This window comes from Dasypus novemcinctus, chromosome 1 (assembly GCF_030445035.2).
Source record: "Dasypus novemcinctus isolate mDasNov1 chromosome 1, mDasNov1.1.hap2, whole genome shotgun sequence".
Classification (NCBI taxonomy): domain Eukaryota; kingdom Metazoa; phylum Chordata; class Mammalia; order Cingulata; family Dasypodidae; genus Dasypus; species Dasypus novemcinctus.
This window is the reverse complement of record NC_080673.1, coordinates 53155978-53172646: the sequence shown is the minus strand read 5'-3', so window position 1 is coordinate 53172646 and position 16669 is coordinate 53155978. Positions and strand designations below refer to the sequence as shown.

Below are 16669 nucleotides of genomic sequence, written 5' to 3'. Positions count from 1 at the left end.
TTTTCATTGATGACAGTTGATATTATTTTAACAATGTATATATAATAGAACATTTTAACTGGTTGGGAGCCAGATTTACCTGGAAATGGCATAAGAATAATTATAATTTATAATAAACTTGCTACAATAACAACAATATAGTTCTGAAAATTAATGCTTTAACTTTTCATTTTAAGTAATGCTTTAATTAAAGAGTTCAAATGTAAATCTGCTTAGTCTTGCTTATTTTTATTAGAGGCTGACCTTGGTTCCTAAGTTAAAACAAAGATTTTAAAAATTGATTTTTTACTATTGAAATGTAAAGAGCTTTTCAGACTAAGGAGCATTTCCGGCAAGTAACAGAAAAAACTGAATGCAAGAATGCAGTTCTAAGACTGTGACTCACTTGCCTCACCTTGCTTTAGCTTTCCAAAGAATACATTCTAAGATAGTCTTCTTTTTCTCATTTTGAGCCCTTTTCTCTTTCCAAATTCAGTCAACCCTGAGGACAAATCTCAGCTCTGCCTGTTACTGGCAGGTTCCCCTGAAGTAAGACAATTAAGTTCTCCAAGTACTCAGTTTCCTCACTTCTGACAGTGCCATATTTAATCTACAGGGTTGTTATGGAAACCAAATAAGCAAAGGTATGAGAAGTTTTCAGCAGAATGCCTGTGTCCCAGAAGGACTTCAACAAATGACAGTTCCTTTGCCTTTATACTTCTCTGCTAACTGAAAAATTAATAAAAATATGCAATTGAGCATTAATATAATATAATCACGACAAATTATATTGTATTTAATTTGCATTTTGAAATTCAGCTTCAGAGCACACAGATTTGAAAACCCATTATAAAGATGATTTTTAGAAATAAAGCATATTTCATTATTCATCACAGTAATAGATACGTAAACGTTATAAAATGCCAGTGGCACCAAAGAGCAACTGAATCAATTGTAATCTGGTTAGTCCTGCTTATTTTTACTAGAAACTATCTTAGTTACAAGGTTAACACAAAGATTTTAAAAATTCATTTATTCTCCTAAAATTGAAAGCTCTCCTAATGAAGGAGAAATTAAGGACAAGTAATCTAAAACAAACTAAATTAGATAAACAAAGAGTTTCCTCTTTTCGTTTAAAGTGTGAACAGAGATCAAATACTTAATGTTCTACTTAACTTTTTCTGTACCAGCAAGCAAGACTCAGAAAAATGGAACTGAAAAGGGAGGAGTTCAGTTACAGGTGTGCCTTGCACAGTGCTCACCTCATGGGCTGTTCAACTAGCTTTGTGCTCCATGGACCCAAAGAGAAAGCAGAAGTTTCCAAACCAGATTTCCAGGAGAGTCAGGAGAACCTTAATCATCTTCTGAATGGCTCCCACAGTTAGGAAGCTGAGCAAATGAATGCTCCCCAAGTGATGTGTAAATAACCTCACAGCAAAACTGTAAAAATAGCATTTGAAGCAAACTAGAAGCCAGTGGCAATTAAAGAGCACATTGAAAAATGACTGGCCTAACCTCTGAGCTCTGCTGCACACACCTAACAGGAAAGGAAAGCAAAGAAAAGGAGAAAGTGGGTTCATGACTTCTACATAGCTCCTGGGCTTAACAACTAGAAGATGTTTCCAAACTACAAATTCCTCATTGAAAATTTAACCTTACATTCAAAGAGAAAAGGAGGCCTCCTATCCCAGTCCCCTGCCAAAGAGAGCCATTGTGGAGGGAGAGAACAAGAGAGTGAGAGTGAGAAGAGAGGGATGTCTGTGTGCCTGCATAGGCAGAGTTTTAAAAATGTGCATATCCAGGAAGGAAGGAAGGAAAGGGGCAAGGCTATGCGAGAACAATTTAAGCTTGCCGAACAAAAATTACCTTCTCAAAAAAAATCCCAAATATTTGACTCATAACTTGGATAATCTGTCTAAATATCAGACAGTCAAATGTTCATTTGTTTCAAAAAATGCTTTTAAAAATGTAATATCCCTGCAAACTATAATTCTTACCCACATATTGGTGTGAATTACTTAAAGCCCATTGCCTACCAAAACCTATGCAAGATCATCTAGAAAGAGAGAACAATGACAGGGCCATCATCCATCATCCAGTATGTTTCTTTCTGCATTTTATATAACAAATTATAGAAACCTCACAATGGGCACTAAATTGTTTTTTGTTTTGTTTTGTTTTTATTTCTCTCCCCTTCCCCTTCATTGTCTGCTCTCTGTGTCCATTTGCTGTGTGTTTTTTTCTGCGTTCACTTGCGTTCTCAGTGGCACTGGAAAACTGCGTCTCTTTTTTGTTGGGTCATCTTGCTATGTCAGCTCTCCATGAGTGCGGTGCCACTCCTGGACAAGCTGTGCTTTTATCACGTGGGGCAGCTCTCCTTAAGGGGCGCATTCCTTGCACGTGGGGCACTCCTATGCAGGGGCGCCCCTGTGGCACGGCACTCCTTGCGTGCAGCAGCACTGCACATGGGCCAGCTTACTACACAGGTCAGGAGGCCCTGGGGATGGAACCCTAGACCCTCCATATGGTAGATGGACACTCTATCAGTTAAGTCACGTCTGCTTCCCCTAAACTGTTATTAAGCCAGTTTGGATAAGGAAGCCAAGCTCTGAAAGGATGACAAACTTCGCAAATCACATCTCTGGTAAGAGGCAGGGACTGGGCTTTGAATCCACTTGTCTGCTTACTATAGGACTGACTCAGGAAGGCAGAAAAGACATGTGTTCAAAGAGCAACCCTCCGTGGTTTCCCAACTTTGCCTTTGTCATTCCCAGCACTCCACTGCACACCATAAGGCATGCATGGGTTTTGAATTCCAGGACCCAGAAGTCAAGGTGGTATTTGTTAGCATTATAAGATGCCTACTTCCCAACTACAAATTCCTGGTTTGTACAACATAACAAAATAGCCTCTTGTATTTTCATAACTTCATAAATTGGGTCCTGGGAGTGGATGTGGCTCAAGTAGTTGAATGCCTGCCTGCAACATGGGAGGGCCCACATTCGGTTCCTGGTGCCTCTTAAGAAGACAATGAGCAAAAACAAAAACAAAAACGAGGAAGACAAAATGAGCAAAAAACTGAAATAAGCAGGGTGCGGATGTGGCTCCTCACACATGGGAGGTCCTGGGTTCAGTTCCCACTGCCTCCTAAGGGAAAAAAACAAACAAACCAGCAACAAAAAAACAGATGACAGGGAAACGGACTTGACCCAGTGGTTAGGGCGTCCGCCTATCACATGGGAGGCCCGCGGTTCAAACCCTGGGCCTCCTTGACCCACGTGGAGCTGGCCCATGCGCAGCGTTGATGTGCGCAAGGAGTGCCCTGCCACGCAGGGGTGTCCCCGGTGTAGGGGAGCCCCACGCGCAAGGAGTGCGCCCCGTAAGGAGAGCTGCCCAGCACGAAAGAAAGTGCAACCTGCCCAGGAATGGAGCTGCAAAAACGGAGAGCTGACACAGCAAGATGACGCAACAAAAAGAAACACAGATTCCCGTGCCGCTGACAACAACAGAAGCAGACAAAGAAGACGACGCAGCAAATAGACAGAGAACAGACAACTGTGGGGGGGGGCGGCGGGGAAGGGGAGAGAAATAAATAAATAAATCTTTAAAAAAAAACAACAGATGACAGACAACGAGCAGACAATGAACATAAACAATGAGTGCAAACAATGACCAAAAACAACAAGTAAACAGATGAGGGAACCAACTCAGGGGAGTAAAAAATAAAAAATGAAAAAAATGAAAATAAATTGGGTCCTCTCTAAGCACAGTGACAACAAAGTGAAGTATATACAGTGTCCTTAGAACAAGATGTCTGCCTCAACCCTTCCAACTTCTTGAAGGAAGTTTTTTCTTGCTTAGATTTTAAGACCAATTCACAACACCCAGAAGACTCCAAAAGCCATCTCAAATTCAGGACAAATTCTGTGCATTTGTTCTTACTTTTTAGAATAAGATAAAGTCTCAAGACAAATTGGAACAATGGACGAAATAATTCTGTGGACAAAACTCTCCTGAGGTTGATAAGAATAAGCAGACAAGGAGGGATTCACAGAACAAGCAAGTAAAATTTGCTTTTGTCTGTTCATGCTCTTCTTGCTCGCAGCTGCTAACAGATTACCCCTCAACCCAACACTCACATAAGTCATTAGTTATGACAGTAAGTTAGATTAAAAAATAACAAATTTTAACTTATTTATATACACATAAATCAAGGAAAAACATTTTACTGCTCAGTGCAACTAGTAGCGACTTTGGTAATACTTACAAATGAGCAAGATGAAAGTATTTGCCTTATTTACCCTAAAAACAAACACCAGGCACCTATTAACTAGTCAAGACTTCAAGAGTATTGCTTTGTTATTCCCCTCTTATTCTTGGGAACTCGGATCATTTGGTTAACAAATGAAGAGCTTCCCCAGTTGTGATGGTCTCCATAAAGCCAGAGTTGTCATTTCTATAAAATGGGGATAATAATGGCATCTAATTTATAATGACAAATGAGGTAATTTGTATCAACATCACTTACTACAGTCAACTATACAACCAGGAAAAAATATACTTTAAAACATCAGAGAATTAAAAGGAGACAAATTACTTCACCTGAAGGAGAGAGAGGCTCGGAAAGCCTGGCCTATATTTGGGACAACATTTATTCTGGGGGAGTATCTGTCTTTTTTTTTTTTTAGAAGCCATATTTTTATTTATTTATTTTTAATTGTCTTTTTAAAAAAAGATACATAGATCACAAAAAATGTTACTTTAAAAAATATAAGAGGTTTCCATATACCCCACCCCTCCACCCACCCCCACTCTTCCCACATCAACCTTTTTCATCATGGTGGCACATTCATTGCATTTGGTGAATACATTTTGGAGCACTGCTGCAACAATAGGTTATAGTTCACATTGTAGTTTACACTCTTCCCCAGGCCATTCAGTGGGTTATGGCAGGATATATAATGTCCAGCATCTGACCCTGAGTTATCATTTAGGACAACTCCAAGTCCAGAAAACGACCCCACATCATATCTCTTCTTCCCTCTCCCTGCCCTCAGCAACTACCGTGGCCACTGTCTCCACATCAATGACAATTTCTTCCATTGCTAGAGTCACAATATTTCTATAGTAGAATACCAGTAAGTCCACTCTAATCCATATTTTATTCCTCTGCTCTGTGGGTCCTGGGATGGTGATGTCCACTCTACCTCTAAACTGAGAGGTCATCAGAGGGGTCACGCTTATGCACATCTCAGAAGGATCCCAGAGGCAGCAAAGTAGATACAATCCCAGGTACTAGTGCTTCTGCGGGCTACGGAGACACACAGGTTCTATGGTCATGGCAGATGGCTCTGGAGTTCAGTGTCTTGTCAGTGGGACCTACTTTGGAATTTGTGCTCCTGAGTGTGATGGAGTTGGACTCAGATGTGACCTTTCTAAACATGCCTCCTCTGTCACTTTTACTGATCATATGGTTGGTGCTGGGGTTGGTGTATGCCCAGGAGACTTGAATCTCTGGACTGGCCATGTGCCAGCTGGGCCCTGAGCCTCAGCGGAGCTGCAAACCCTACTCTCTTGTCTATTGGATTTACCCAGATCAGTTAATAGGGAGGTAAAGATGGTCAACTACCACACCAGAGAACTGAGAGTGCCTACAACTGCAAGCTGGAGAATTACATCCATCAGCCATGTGGGTGTCTTTTAAAAGAACGATGGACTGGACTGACAAAGATAGGAGTCCATGCCACCCAGCAGGTAGGCAAGCTTATGATGCCTCCCCTTCGTTTGAGTTGGAACATTGGAGGGCTCAACCTAATCATAAGTATAGTTCTTTTGTAGGCAAAACTACCTCAGTTAGATCTCAGTTTTTAAATATATCAGTACCTGAAATTACAGTGACTTGGGTTTGCAACTGGCAGTAAAAAAATCACTGATTGAAAAGATCAGCATCTTCTTTTTCAGATTACTTCTACAAAGCAGAAACCCAATGTCCAGTACATAATCAAAAGTAACCAGACATGAAGAATAACATAATAACGTGAAGAAAAACTAGCAGAGATAAAAGACAATAGTGACAATCCCATATGGGCTCAAGATATTGGTATAAACAGAGACTTTGAAAGAGCTATGATTGCCAAGCTCAAAAAAAATTTTTTTTTAAAGGACTGAGATTGGGGCGCCTATGTAGCTCAGTTGGTTGAGTACCTGCTTCCCATTTATGAGGTCCCAGGTTCAATACCCAGTGCCTCCTAAAAAAAAAAGTACTGAGAATTTGAAAGGTAACTGGAAATTCATTATAAAAATGAATCAGATGAAATTTTAGAATTGAAAAAATATTTAAGAATGGATGGGCTTATCAATATGTTAAATAACCAGAATGAAAGCAAGTGACTAAAAAAATAAAATTAATAAAAAGAGGAGGGTAACAGAAATAAAAGACACAGTGAGATGGTCTAACATACATGGGCTCCAGAAAGTGATATGGATAGAATAGAGGGAGAGCAAAATTTGAAGCAACAATGGCTAAGAGTTTATAAAAACCATGAAAGACAGATAAAAGAAGACCTACCATCCCAAGCAGGGTTTTTAAAAATACACAAAGAGCAGAACCACAGTAAAACCGAAGAACACAAAAATCAAAGAGAAAACCTTACAAGCAGCTGGAGAAAAAAGCCACGATACCTGCAAAGGAGCAATAATTAAACGTGAGAGTTTACTTCTCAAAAGAAAACAAACAAACAGAAAATAGAAAGCACTTAATAAGAGACTAGATTCCAACCTAAATTACATGTACATTGACTAAATAAACCAAATAATAAAGATTTTCAGGCTCATTTAAGGGAAAAAAATCAACTATCTGTCATTTATAAAAGATATGAAGCAGGCTCGTAAGATAAGAAATCAGTAGATGGATCTGGAACCTGGCAAGAAGTCCATGTGGACATCAGCAATGCGAGATGGATGCTGGAAGACCCTCCCCCAAGATTCTGCCACACAGAAGAAGATTTTCTCCAAAAGCAGAATATCTGGAGTAACCCCAGATATTCCACCAAGGACTTTATCATTGGGCCTTCCTGGGAGATTGATGGGGGTAATCAATCAAAACAGCAAACAGCTACAACCCCTCCCCTGCCATTAGCAAAGGGGTGGAATGATTAATAGTTTATAAAGCAGACTGTGAGGCCTGAGCACTCTCTCGCCCTGCTCTCTTGCAGGGTAGGACCTGGTTCCTACCCTCTGTGCACCACTCTCACAATTTTTCCTCTGCCATGTGGCCACACAAATAAACCTGGGGATTTATACCCTATAATGGGGAATTGTAGCCTGTAAATCAGCCCACTTTATCACCTTTCAACTCCTTCCTCTCTACCTGGGACCCCTGGTCTGTTATTTTCTCCCAATTCTCTTCCCTCCCTACCTGAATAAATTACTGACCTAACTCACCTGGCATGCTCTTGAAATTCATTTCTGCAGCATAGCCAAGAACCTAAATAAAATCCGGTAACAGATGTAGCTAACATACAAGGATAAGAAAGATTGAAAGTATAAGCATTAAAAAGATTTACCATGCAAACACTAATGAAATAAATCAGTTTTAACTATATAAATATGAGATAAAGTAGGCTTGAAAGCAAAGAGGAGTTCTGGAGATATAGAGGAGCATTTCATAAAGAGAAATTTTCAATTTACCAGGAATATATTTTAATTATAAATGTACAGACATCTAATAATATGGCCTCAAAACATAGAAAACAAAAATTGAAAGAACCACAAGGAGAAACAGTCAACACCACAATTATGGTAGAAGAATTTCTCTCTCAGTAACTGACAGAATTAGATTTTTTAAAGCTCAGTTAAGGTATAGGAGATTTGAACAACCTAAGTAGCAAACTTGACTAAATGAATATAAATAGAGCATTTATCCAGCAAGTGCAAGATATATATTTTCTCAAGCACAATAAAATTGACAATCAGCATAGAATAAAGCAAGTCTTCCTAAACTTCAAAGCATTGACATCATACAAAATATGGTTTCTGACTGTGTAAAATAAATACCAAAATGTCTGAAAATTAAGAACTACACATCTAAATACTGCCAGGTCAAAGACAAAGATTATAATGGAAAATAGCAAATAATTCAAATGAAATAATCATCAAAATACCATATGTCAAGATTAGCTGTGCAATCCAGCTACAGCCCTATTTATAGGAACATTTATAATCTTAAATACATTTATTTGAAAATAAGGCTGAAGATCAACATACTAAGCATCACTTTCAAGAAGCTAGAAAAATAAAGCAATTTTATACCCAAAGAAAATAAAAAGACATGATAAAGATAAGAGCAGAAATTAATGAAATAGAAAACAACTATATGCAACAAAAAGGTCAACAGGTCCAAAAGTTGATTATTTTTTAAATGACTAATAAAATTAATAAATCCTGGAAAGACCAATTAGGAAAGAAAACCTATAAATAATCAATGCTAGAAAGCAAGGAATAAAAGAGAGACTACTATTGCACATCCTACAGACATTTAAAATATGAGAATATTACAAACAAATTTATGCCAATATATTTGAAAACCTAGATGAAAAAAATAAATCCTAGAAATAAACAACTTACTATAACTGAAAGTAAAAGAAAATTTTAAAACTATCTCAATAGTGCTATATCAGTCAAGAAATTGAATCCGTAATTTAAAATATTCTCACAAAGAAAAATTCAGGGTCAGAAAGCCTCATCAATGAATTTTATCAAACAACTAAGGATGAAATAATACTGGTGTCACACAAACTCTTCCAGAAAATAGAACAAAGAGCAAGCACTCTCCAATTTATTTTGTTAAGGCCTTGATATCAAAATTTGACAAAATCAAACTTTTTTGTTAATGAAAAATTATAGGCTAGTCCTACTAAAGAATAAAGTTGAAAAAATCCTAAATAAAAGAGTAGCAAATGATATTAATAAACATATAAAAAGAATAATACATCAAAGGCAAGTTGGATTATTTCAGATAGGTAAGTTTGATTGAAAATCAGTAATATAAATTATACTATCAGAATAAAAGAGAAAAATTACACAATCACCCCAAAAGACATAAAAAAGCATTTGAAAAAAAAGTCACTGTCCATACATCATTAAAACCACTTGGCAAACTAGAAATAAGAACGCCCTTAAAATGAAAAAAAAAATTATGTACAAAAATCATCACAATAATGAACGGAAAAATGGAAGTTTTGCCTTTGAGATTGGAAGTGATAAGGACATGTACCATTACCACATCTAATCAACACTGTAAATGAGTACTAACTTGTACAAAAAGGGAAAAAGAGGCATAAAAACTGGAAAAGAAGAATTAAAACTCTATTTTCAGATGATATAATCGTATATGTAGAAACATGAAAGAATCTAGAGATAAACTACTATAATTTTTAAGTTAGCTAGGTTCCACATATGAAGTCAGAATACATATTTTTAAAAATTGTATTTCTATATAATGTCAATCCTCTATTCAAAGATTCCACATTTGCAAACTTGCCTACTCACTAACATTTATTTGTAAACCCACAGTCAATATTTACACCACTTTTCTTTTTTTAAAGATTTATTTTTTATTTATTTCTCTCCCCTTCCCCCACTCCAGTTGTCTGCTCTCTGTGTCCATTCACTGTGTGTTCTTTTGTGACCGCTTCTATCTGTATCAGCGGCACCGGGAATCTGTGTCTCTTTTTGTTGTGTCATCTTGTTGTGTCAGCTCTCTGTGTGTGTGGCCCCATTCCTAGGCAGGCTGCACTTTCTTTCCCGCTGGGCAGCTCTCCTTACTGGGCGCACTCCTTGAGTGTGGGGCTCCCCTACCCGGGGACACCCCTGTGTGGCACCGCACTCCTTGCGCGCATCAGCACTGCACAGGGGCCAGCCATTCATGGACATGCACAAGAACGGCAAAAGAATTGAGCTGCCCGGTGTGCACATTCCCAGTTGAGGTCCAACAAGGTAATGCTCTGCCTGCTTGTTTCAGCTCTCATACTGTAAACATGTCCTTTTTGTGGTATATTTATTATCATGCTTTTTAATTTTTTTTTTTTTTTTACTTTCTGTTGGTGATTTCCCTTTTTAAAATGACCCCCAAGGGTAGTGCTGAAATGCTAATGTTCCTGAGAGCAAGAAGGCTGTGTGTGCTGTGTGTGCCTTATGGAGAAAACATATCAGATAAGCTTCATTCAGGAATGAGTTATAGTGCTGTTGGCCTGATCAATATTAATGAATCATAGATACATATTAAAAAAGATGTATTTAAACAGAAATACACATAAAACACGGTTATGTTGTGAACACCTGGTGGAAATGTGACCAGAGGCTCACTGGAACCCTGTATTTCCCCTAGAAGAAATGGTTCAGTATTTGCTAATTCTGTGGTCACAGTGACTTCATAGAATCTAACTACAGTGAACAGCAAGAATCAACTATACCAGGAGAAAAGAATCAGAAAATAAAAATTCAAAAAGATACAATATAAAACAGAATGAAAAAAATACAAAATACCCAGGAATAAATTTAACAAAAGATGTACAAGAACTCTACACAGAAAACTGTGCCACCTTACAGAGAGAAAGGTTTAAGGATCTAAATAAACAGAGTAACATACCATGTTCATGGACCAGAAGACTTCATATTATAAAGACATAAATTCAAATGCAATCTCAATCAAAATTCCAAGTTTTACTGTTTTTGTTGCTGCTATTGTTTTGTTTTGGTGGAACTTATAAAGCTGATTTAAAATTTTTTGAGTAAATGTACAGGTCAAAGAATTACCAAGAAACTCCTAAAGAAAAATAACAAGATAAGAAGACCAGATCTACTGAATATAAACACTGTAAAACTACAGTGGGGTATCAGTGCAAGAATATACTATAGAGAAAAGGTACTTGAGACTAGAGAGCCCAAAACAAATTCATACATATTTGTATGCTTGGTTTATGATAGAAGAAGCACTGCAAAGCAGTGGAGACAGAATAGTCTTTCCAAAAACCATGCTGAGGCAACTGAATAGCCATAAATTTTAAAAAGGAATAATAAAACTTGACCCCTATCTCACACAACGTGTAAAAATTAATTCCCAATGAATTGTACATATACGTATGGGGGAAAAATGTGCAGACTATAAAGTTTCTAGAAGATAATATAGAATATCTTTATGACCTCTGGGTCAGAAAAGACTTATTGAACAGGATAAAATAAAACATTAAACCATAAAGGGAATGGAACATATAAAGGATCTGGACTACACTAAAATTAAGAACTTCTATTCTTCCTTGAAAGAGAGAAAAGGCAAACTGCAGAATGAAGATTTTTGCTACACATATGACCAAGGAACGGCTCATATCCAGAATATTTAAAGAACTCTTAAAATCAGTGAGAAAAAGACAAACAACCCAGTTGAAAAATGGGCAAGAAACTTGAACAACCATGTCACAAATATTTCAAGTGGTCAATAAACATATGAAAAGGTGCTCAATATCAAAAGTCAGGAAAAAGCAAATTAACCCCACAATGTGATATTACCACAAAACTACCAGAATGGCTAAAATTACAAAGACCATGTTGGCAAAGGATATGGAACCAGCCAAACTTTCAAATGCTGCTGGTGAAGTATATTACTGCAACTACTTTGGACAACAGTTTGGTATTATGTAGTAAAGATGATGGCACACATTGCCTGTGAGCTCGCAATTCTCTGCTGTATGTATAGATACAATAGAAGTGTTTGCTACAGGCACTACGAAACATGTACAAGAGTATTGATTGCCCTATTATCCATAATGGCCTCTAACAGATTCTAAAGGGCCATCAACATTATAGTCGATAAATAAATTGTGATATAACCATATAATAGTTTTCTATTTGGCAATCAGAAAGGAACAAACTGTAGCCTAAGTAACAGCATTCATGAATATCACAAACATAATGTTAAGAAAAAGAATCCAGATGCAAACAAAAACTTACTTTATAATTCCATTTCATTTTGTGCCCAAAATATAGGCAAAACCAAAATACTGGGTTTATGGATACTTTCTTTGTTGGAAAACAGTACAGAAAAGCAAGATCTGATTTGCCAAAATAATAATAATAACAATAATAATAATGATCAGGATAGTGTTTACCTTTTTTGGGGAGGTGAAAGAAGTGATTGGGAGAGAGAAAGGAGACATTTGTGATTTCTTTTTTTTTTTTTTAAACCTGGTTCTTAGTTGCAAATCATTCACTTTGTGATAGATCACTTCACTTTGCATCTTTGTTTTGTGTACTTTTCTCTGTGTATATGAAATCTTTTAAGATAGGTTAAATAAATAAATCAAATGCATCTACAACAGAAGACTTCAGTGCAACAATACCTATATATATATTGCTGGGAACTGGAAATAACATAGCTTAATTTAAAAAGAAAAAAATGGCAAGTGTCCTCAGTAACTTTCTGTACTGTATTAACAGCTTACCAAGCACCATAATGAGCATACATTGAGCAATCCTAGGCAGGTCATACTGGGCAGGTTTCCCACTTCTCTGTCATCCATTTGCTGAGTGGACACTGGTGCATTGGTCCAGACAATGCATATCATACAGAGGTCTTAAGATTTTCTGGGGAATTTCCAACACTTGATACCCAACAAGTGTTGTTCTTGCCTCTTCTCCTCGCAGGCTGACTTCTTTTCTTCGGTAGCTCCAGTGTCATTTCCTCAGCAAACTTTCTTTGCCTCTATCCCCACTCTCAACTGTTGCTAACCAGCACCAAGTTTCTCTCCTGGTACTTGTGTTGGTCATCTCAGCTTACCCCCACCTCCCAGATCCATTCTCTACCCTTTTCTGCCCTGGAAGGCCAACCCCTAGGGACTGAATCTCCAAAACCCCCTGTCAGGCTCGCTTCTTTTGGCTTCCACTGATGGGAGATAATGGCAGAGGACAGGAGAGTATGAGAAGAAAGAGGTCTGAACATGTCCTCCCCAATCCCTCTTTGCTGTGGTCTGCATTTCTAGGGAAGGATGCTTCTCTCCATGCCACAGCCCCTCGTCCTTGGCTCTGCACCCATGGCCTCCAGTAACATCATTCTGATGATTACCAGAAAGACGGTTCAGGTATTCTATCTTTCTACGTAGTCATCTCATTAAAGTCCCTTCATTTGAACCAGATCAGATTCTGTTTTCTGCTAGAAGCCCTGGCGTGGCAATTTTATATTAATTTGTGATAATTTTCATCAACATCTGCCTTCCTCCATTAGACTGAGAGTTTCAAGGTATTGGCTCTCAGGAGGTTGTCAATAATTATTTGTTAAATGATTTTCTTAATGTTTGTTTAATGAATGAGCTAACAAATGAATAAATGAGTGAACATTAGAAGAGAATACACTGTGCCTAGTACAAAGATTTCTGAAATTGTTCCTGCTACATTCGTCTGGGTATAAATCCATTAGAGTGAACATTCTTCCTTTGTCGATTGAAAACAGACTTTTTTGGCAGAAATAGTTTTACTGATGACAATAATTTCAATTACTCCAGCAATAAGAGCAAAAGCAATGATTTCGCTATTAAAAATATATAATTTTACCTATCTGAAATAAGCCATCAAAGAAAAAATTCTTAGTGCACTGTAGTCCATTACAGCTCTGTTAGCAGGAACACAATAAAAATCTTCTGTAGAAAAAAAGGTTCTGCATCCCCAAATTTCACATAACCTATTGCAAATGACCCAGAAAAAGAAATACTTAGTAGTTACATGGTGTAGTGGGTTAGCTCAGGGCAGGTAGTGTTCTTTCTTTGTTATTACAGTAAACTATCTACTCTACATCGTTGTTCTAGGCTTAAAGGAAAATCTGGACTGATTCCAAAATTAGATATGCAAGTTACTTATTAATGTAAAAAAATAGACAACATCTACAAAATGAACTAGAAAATTCTGATTCCAAGCCACTCATCAGAATTTCCAGAACAGATATGGAGCTCTGTAGCTTCCTTTCTCTTTTTTGGTAGAAAATGTGCAGGAAGATAAGATTACCTACAAACCATCTAATGCACTAGCAAGATCTTCCAAATGTATGTTAGCATATGCTGTACCATGTGACACTTGAATTCTAATCTTGAGAAAATTAGCTTAAAATTACAACCACACAGCTGAATACATACTCTCTTAAAAAGTTTTATTTGATATGAAGACATGTGAAAGCAACATTTCCCTAGCATGTAAACTCCTGGATACATGCTGAAAACGGAAGCAGTCAAAGTTCATCTGTTTTCTACAGCCTCTTTCCTGGTTAAACATCTATTTCTTCTGCTAACTTTTTCACTGTAAAAAGTATTCCAGTTCTGTACATTCTATCTAACAGGGAGAAGGGAAGGTCCAATTTCTCTACTATGGTATGAGTTCAAGATTATCTGTGACCATCCACCACACAAGCTATTTGGTTAATAAAGGCAGACCTTTCTAATATCACACTACTTAGGACATGGGTCTGATTTTACAATCCTGAATGATATGACAAGGCTTCAGTAACAGTTTCACCATTAATAATACCTTGTGAGGGGGGAAGGGGAAGTAATGGAGTTAAATAGTTAAAAATTCAATTACAGCGCCAATTGTTTGGATAACCAGAACCAGATAACTTGCTTTGTTTTATATTGAAGTGTAACAAAAGCATTCCTTCTTCCTTATTCATTCCCTTCGGTCATAACTAATATAGGAAATGACACCAGTTCCTTACAGATTGCTTCCCTGGAAACAAAAGAGCATTTTATCCTAGTTCCTGCTATAGCCTGTAAAGAGGGTGAAGTGAAAATTAACCATCCTCCTCCATCCCCTTTCCCCATACATAAAGCGATGGGGGGGGGGGGGGGGGAGGAGAGAGAAGGAGAGGGGAGTCCCTTATTCAATTCAGAAGAACTACTACTCCCGCCTGCCCCCACGCATCATCACCCACTTATTGAGCGCCCAGTACGTGAAAGGCGCCATCATCCCCTGACAGGGTCAGGAAAGAACCACCTCTTTCCAGTCTGAAAATCAAGGCTTCGGACGCCCTCCAAGGAGGGGCGGGTCGCCCAGCCCCGGCGGACGGGCGGCGTCTCGGGTGCCAGCAGCCCAGGCCCGGAGGCGGCGCCGCAGCGCTCCGCGCCCCCCTGCCCGCTGGGTCCTGCCATGGTCCTTACCCGCCAGTCCGCCGCCGCCGCCTCCATCGCCCGCATGCCCCTTCCTCCGCTGCAGGATGAAATAGGGGTTGGCCCTCTCGGTGATCCACAGCGCGTTGGCCAGCAGCACCTCCTCCGGGTTCACCCACATGTTCCCAGCCGCCGCGGGCGGACGCACAAAGGGGCCGCGGGTCGGGTCCTGCACTCACAGGCACGCACAGGCGCGCACTCCCGGGCACACGCGCGCCCGCCCGCTAGGTGCGGCGGCGGAAAGCGACTCTACCAGGGGGAGGCCCGCGCTGCTCGGGCCACAGCAAAGCCCCAGCTGGCGGCCGGGAAAGACCGCGAGGACGCGGGCACCGCGAGCAGCATCCTCCCCCGGGCGCCGCCGCCCCCCGCGAGCCCGCGGCCGCGGACGCCCAGGCCGCCGCCCGCCGTTCTTCAGCCGCGCTGCGGCCCGACAGCGGCAGGCGGAGCAGGAGCAAGAAGGGAAGCGGGAGGAGGAAGTGGTGTGGCTCGGTCCCGGGATCCGAATCGGCGACAGGCAGGGCGACTTGAGCGGTTCGGCCCCGCCGTTACAGCCAAGGTGGTCTGGGGCGCGGCTGATTCCGCCTTGCCGACCAGAGCTCCCGGGCAGTCTCGGTTGCCAGGTCCTGCGAGGTCCCGAGCTCACCGCACGTTAGGACTCTGCGTCTGGACCCCTCGATCCCACGGCAAAGCCCAGCTCCCAGCTGGAAGGACGCTCCGGACACTGCGAATGAATGACGACAGCGCGACTCACTTGGAGCGAGCCCGGGTGGCACCAGTTTCCGCGGACGCGGGTCCTCCACGGCCTCTGCGAGTCGAGCCGGGCTGCTGCTTCTGACTTCGGGGGAACCTTCCGGGGACCGTGTGCCAAGCGCTTGGCCCCACACCCATCCCAGGAGGGAGAACGCTGCCAGTATGTGTGGGTGTGTGGGCGCTGTGTGTGTTTAAGGTTGACGCTACGTGTGATAGCGCCACCCCTCTTCCCAGGAAATGTGTGTTCCAAGGTTCCAGACCTGGAGCTAGATTGGGGGGCGGGGGGTTCGGAATTGGATGCAGCCAATGGTTGTTGATGTTTTTGTTTCCTGCATCCCTAGAGCAAGTCATGCGCTAAACTTGTCACCGCCTGTGACCCCTCCCCCTCTCCATTCCAGCGTAATTAAAGTGACCCGGCTAAGTGCATTACATCACTTCTTTCTTTGACCTGTAGGGCAAGAGCAAGAGCGAAGTTGGAGGCGGCCCAGAGTCTGACCAACAAATTCACACCACAGCTGTTCAGATGTCAGGCATTTGAAACTTGAGGACGGGGCATGAAAGAATTCAGCGATTTATCTACATGTAATAGGATGGATGGATGGATGGATGGATGGATGGATGGATGGATGGATGGATGGAAGGAAATCAATGGAACCGGAGACATGCAAACCAGGCCAGCTTTATCCCTAGACAGTTTCACTTTCTCCATGTGTGTCGCAGAGTCTCAAGGTGATCAC

At 40.3% G+C, this 16669-nt stretch overlaps 1 protein-coding gene across 1 annotated transcript in view; it reads right to left on the bottom strand.

Annotated features, from left to right (window-relative positions):
• TBC1D9 (TBC1 domain family member 9) overlaps nucleotides 1-16175 on the bottom strand; it is a 124375-nt gene extending 108200 nt beyond the window's left edge. Inside the window, exon 1 of the mRNA XM_004471937.5 lies at nucleotides 15174-16175. Within this exon, the coding sequence (XP_004471994.1) occupies nucleotides 15174-15303 (130 nt within the window). The 5' untranslated portion in view covers nucleotides 15304-16175. The remainder of the gene's footprint in view (nucleotides 1-15173) is intronic.
• Between the last annotated feature and the right edge of the window lie 494 nt (nucleotides 16176-16669).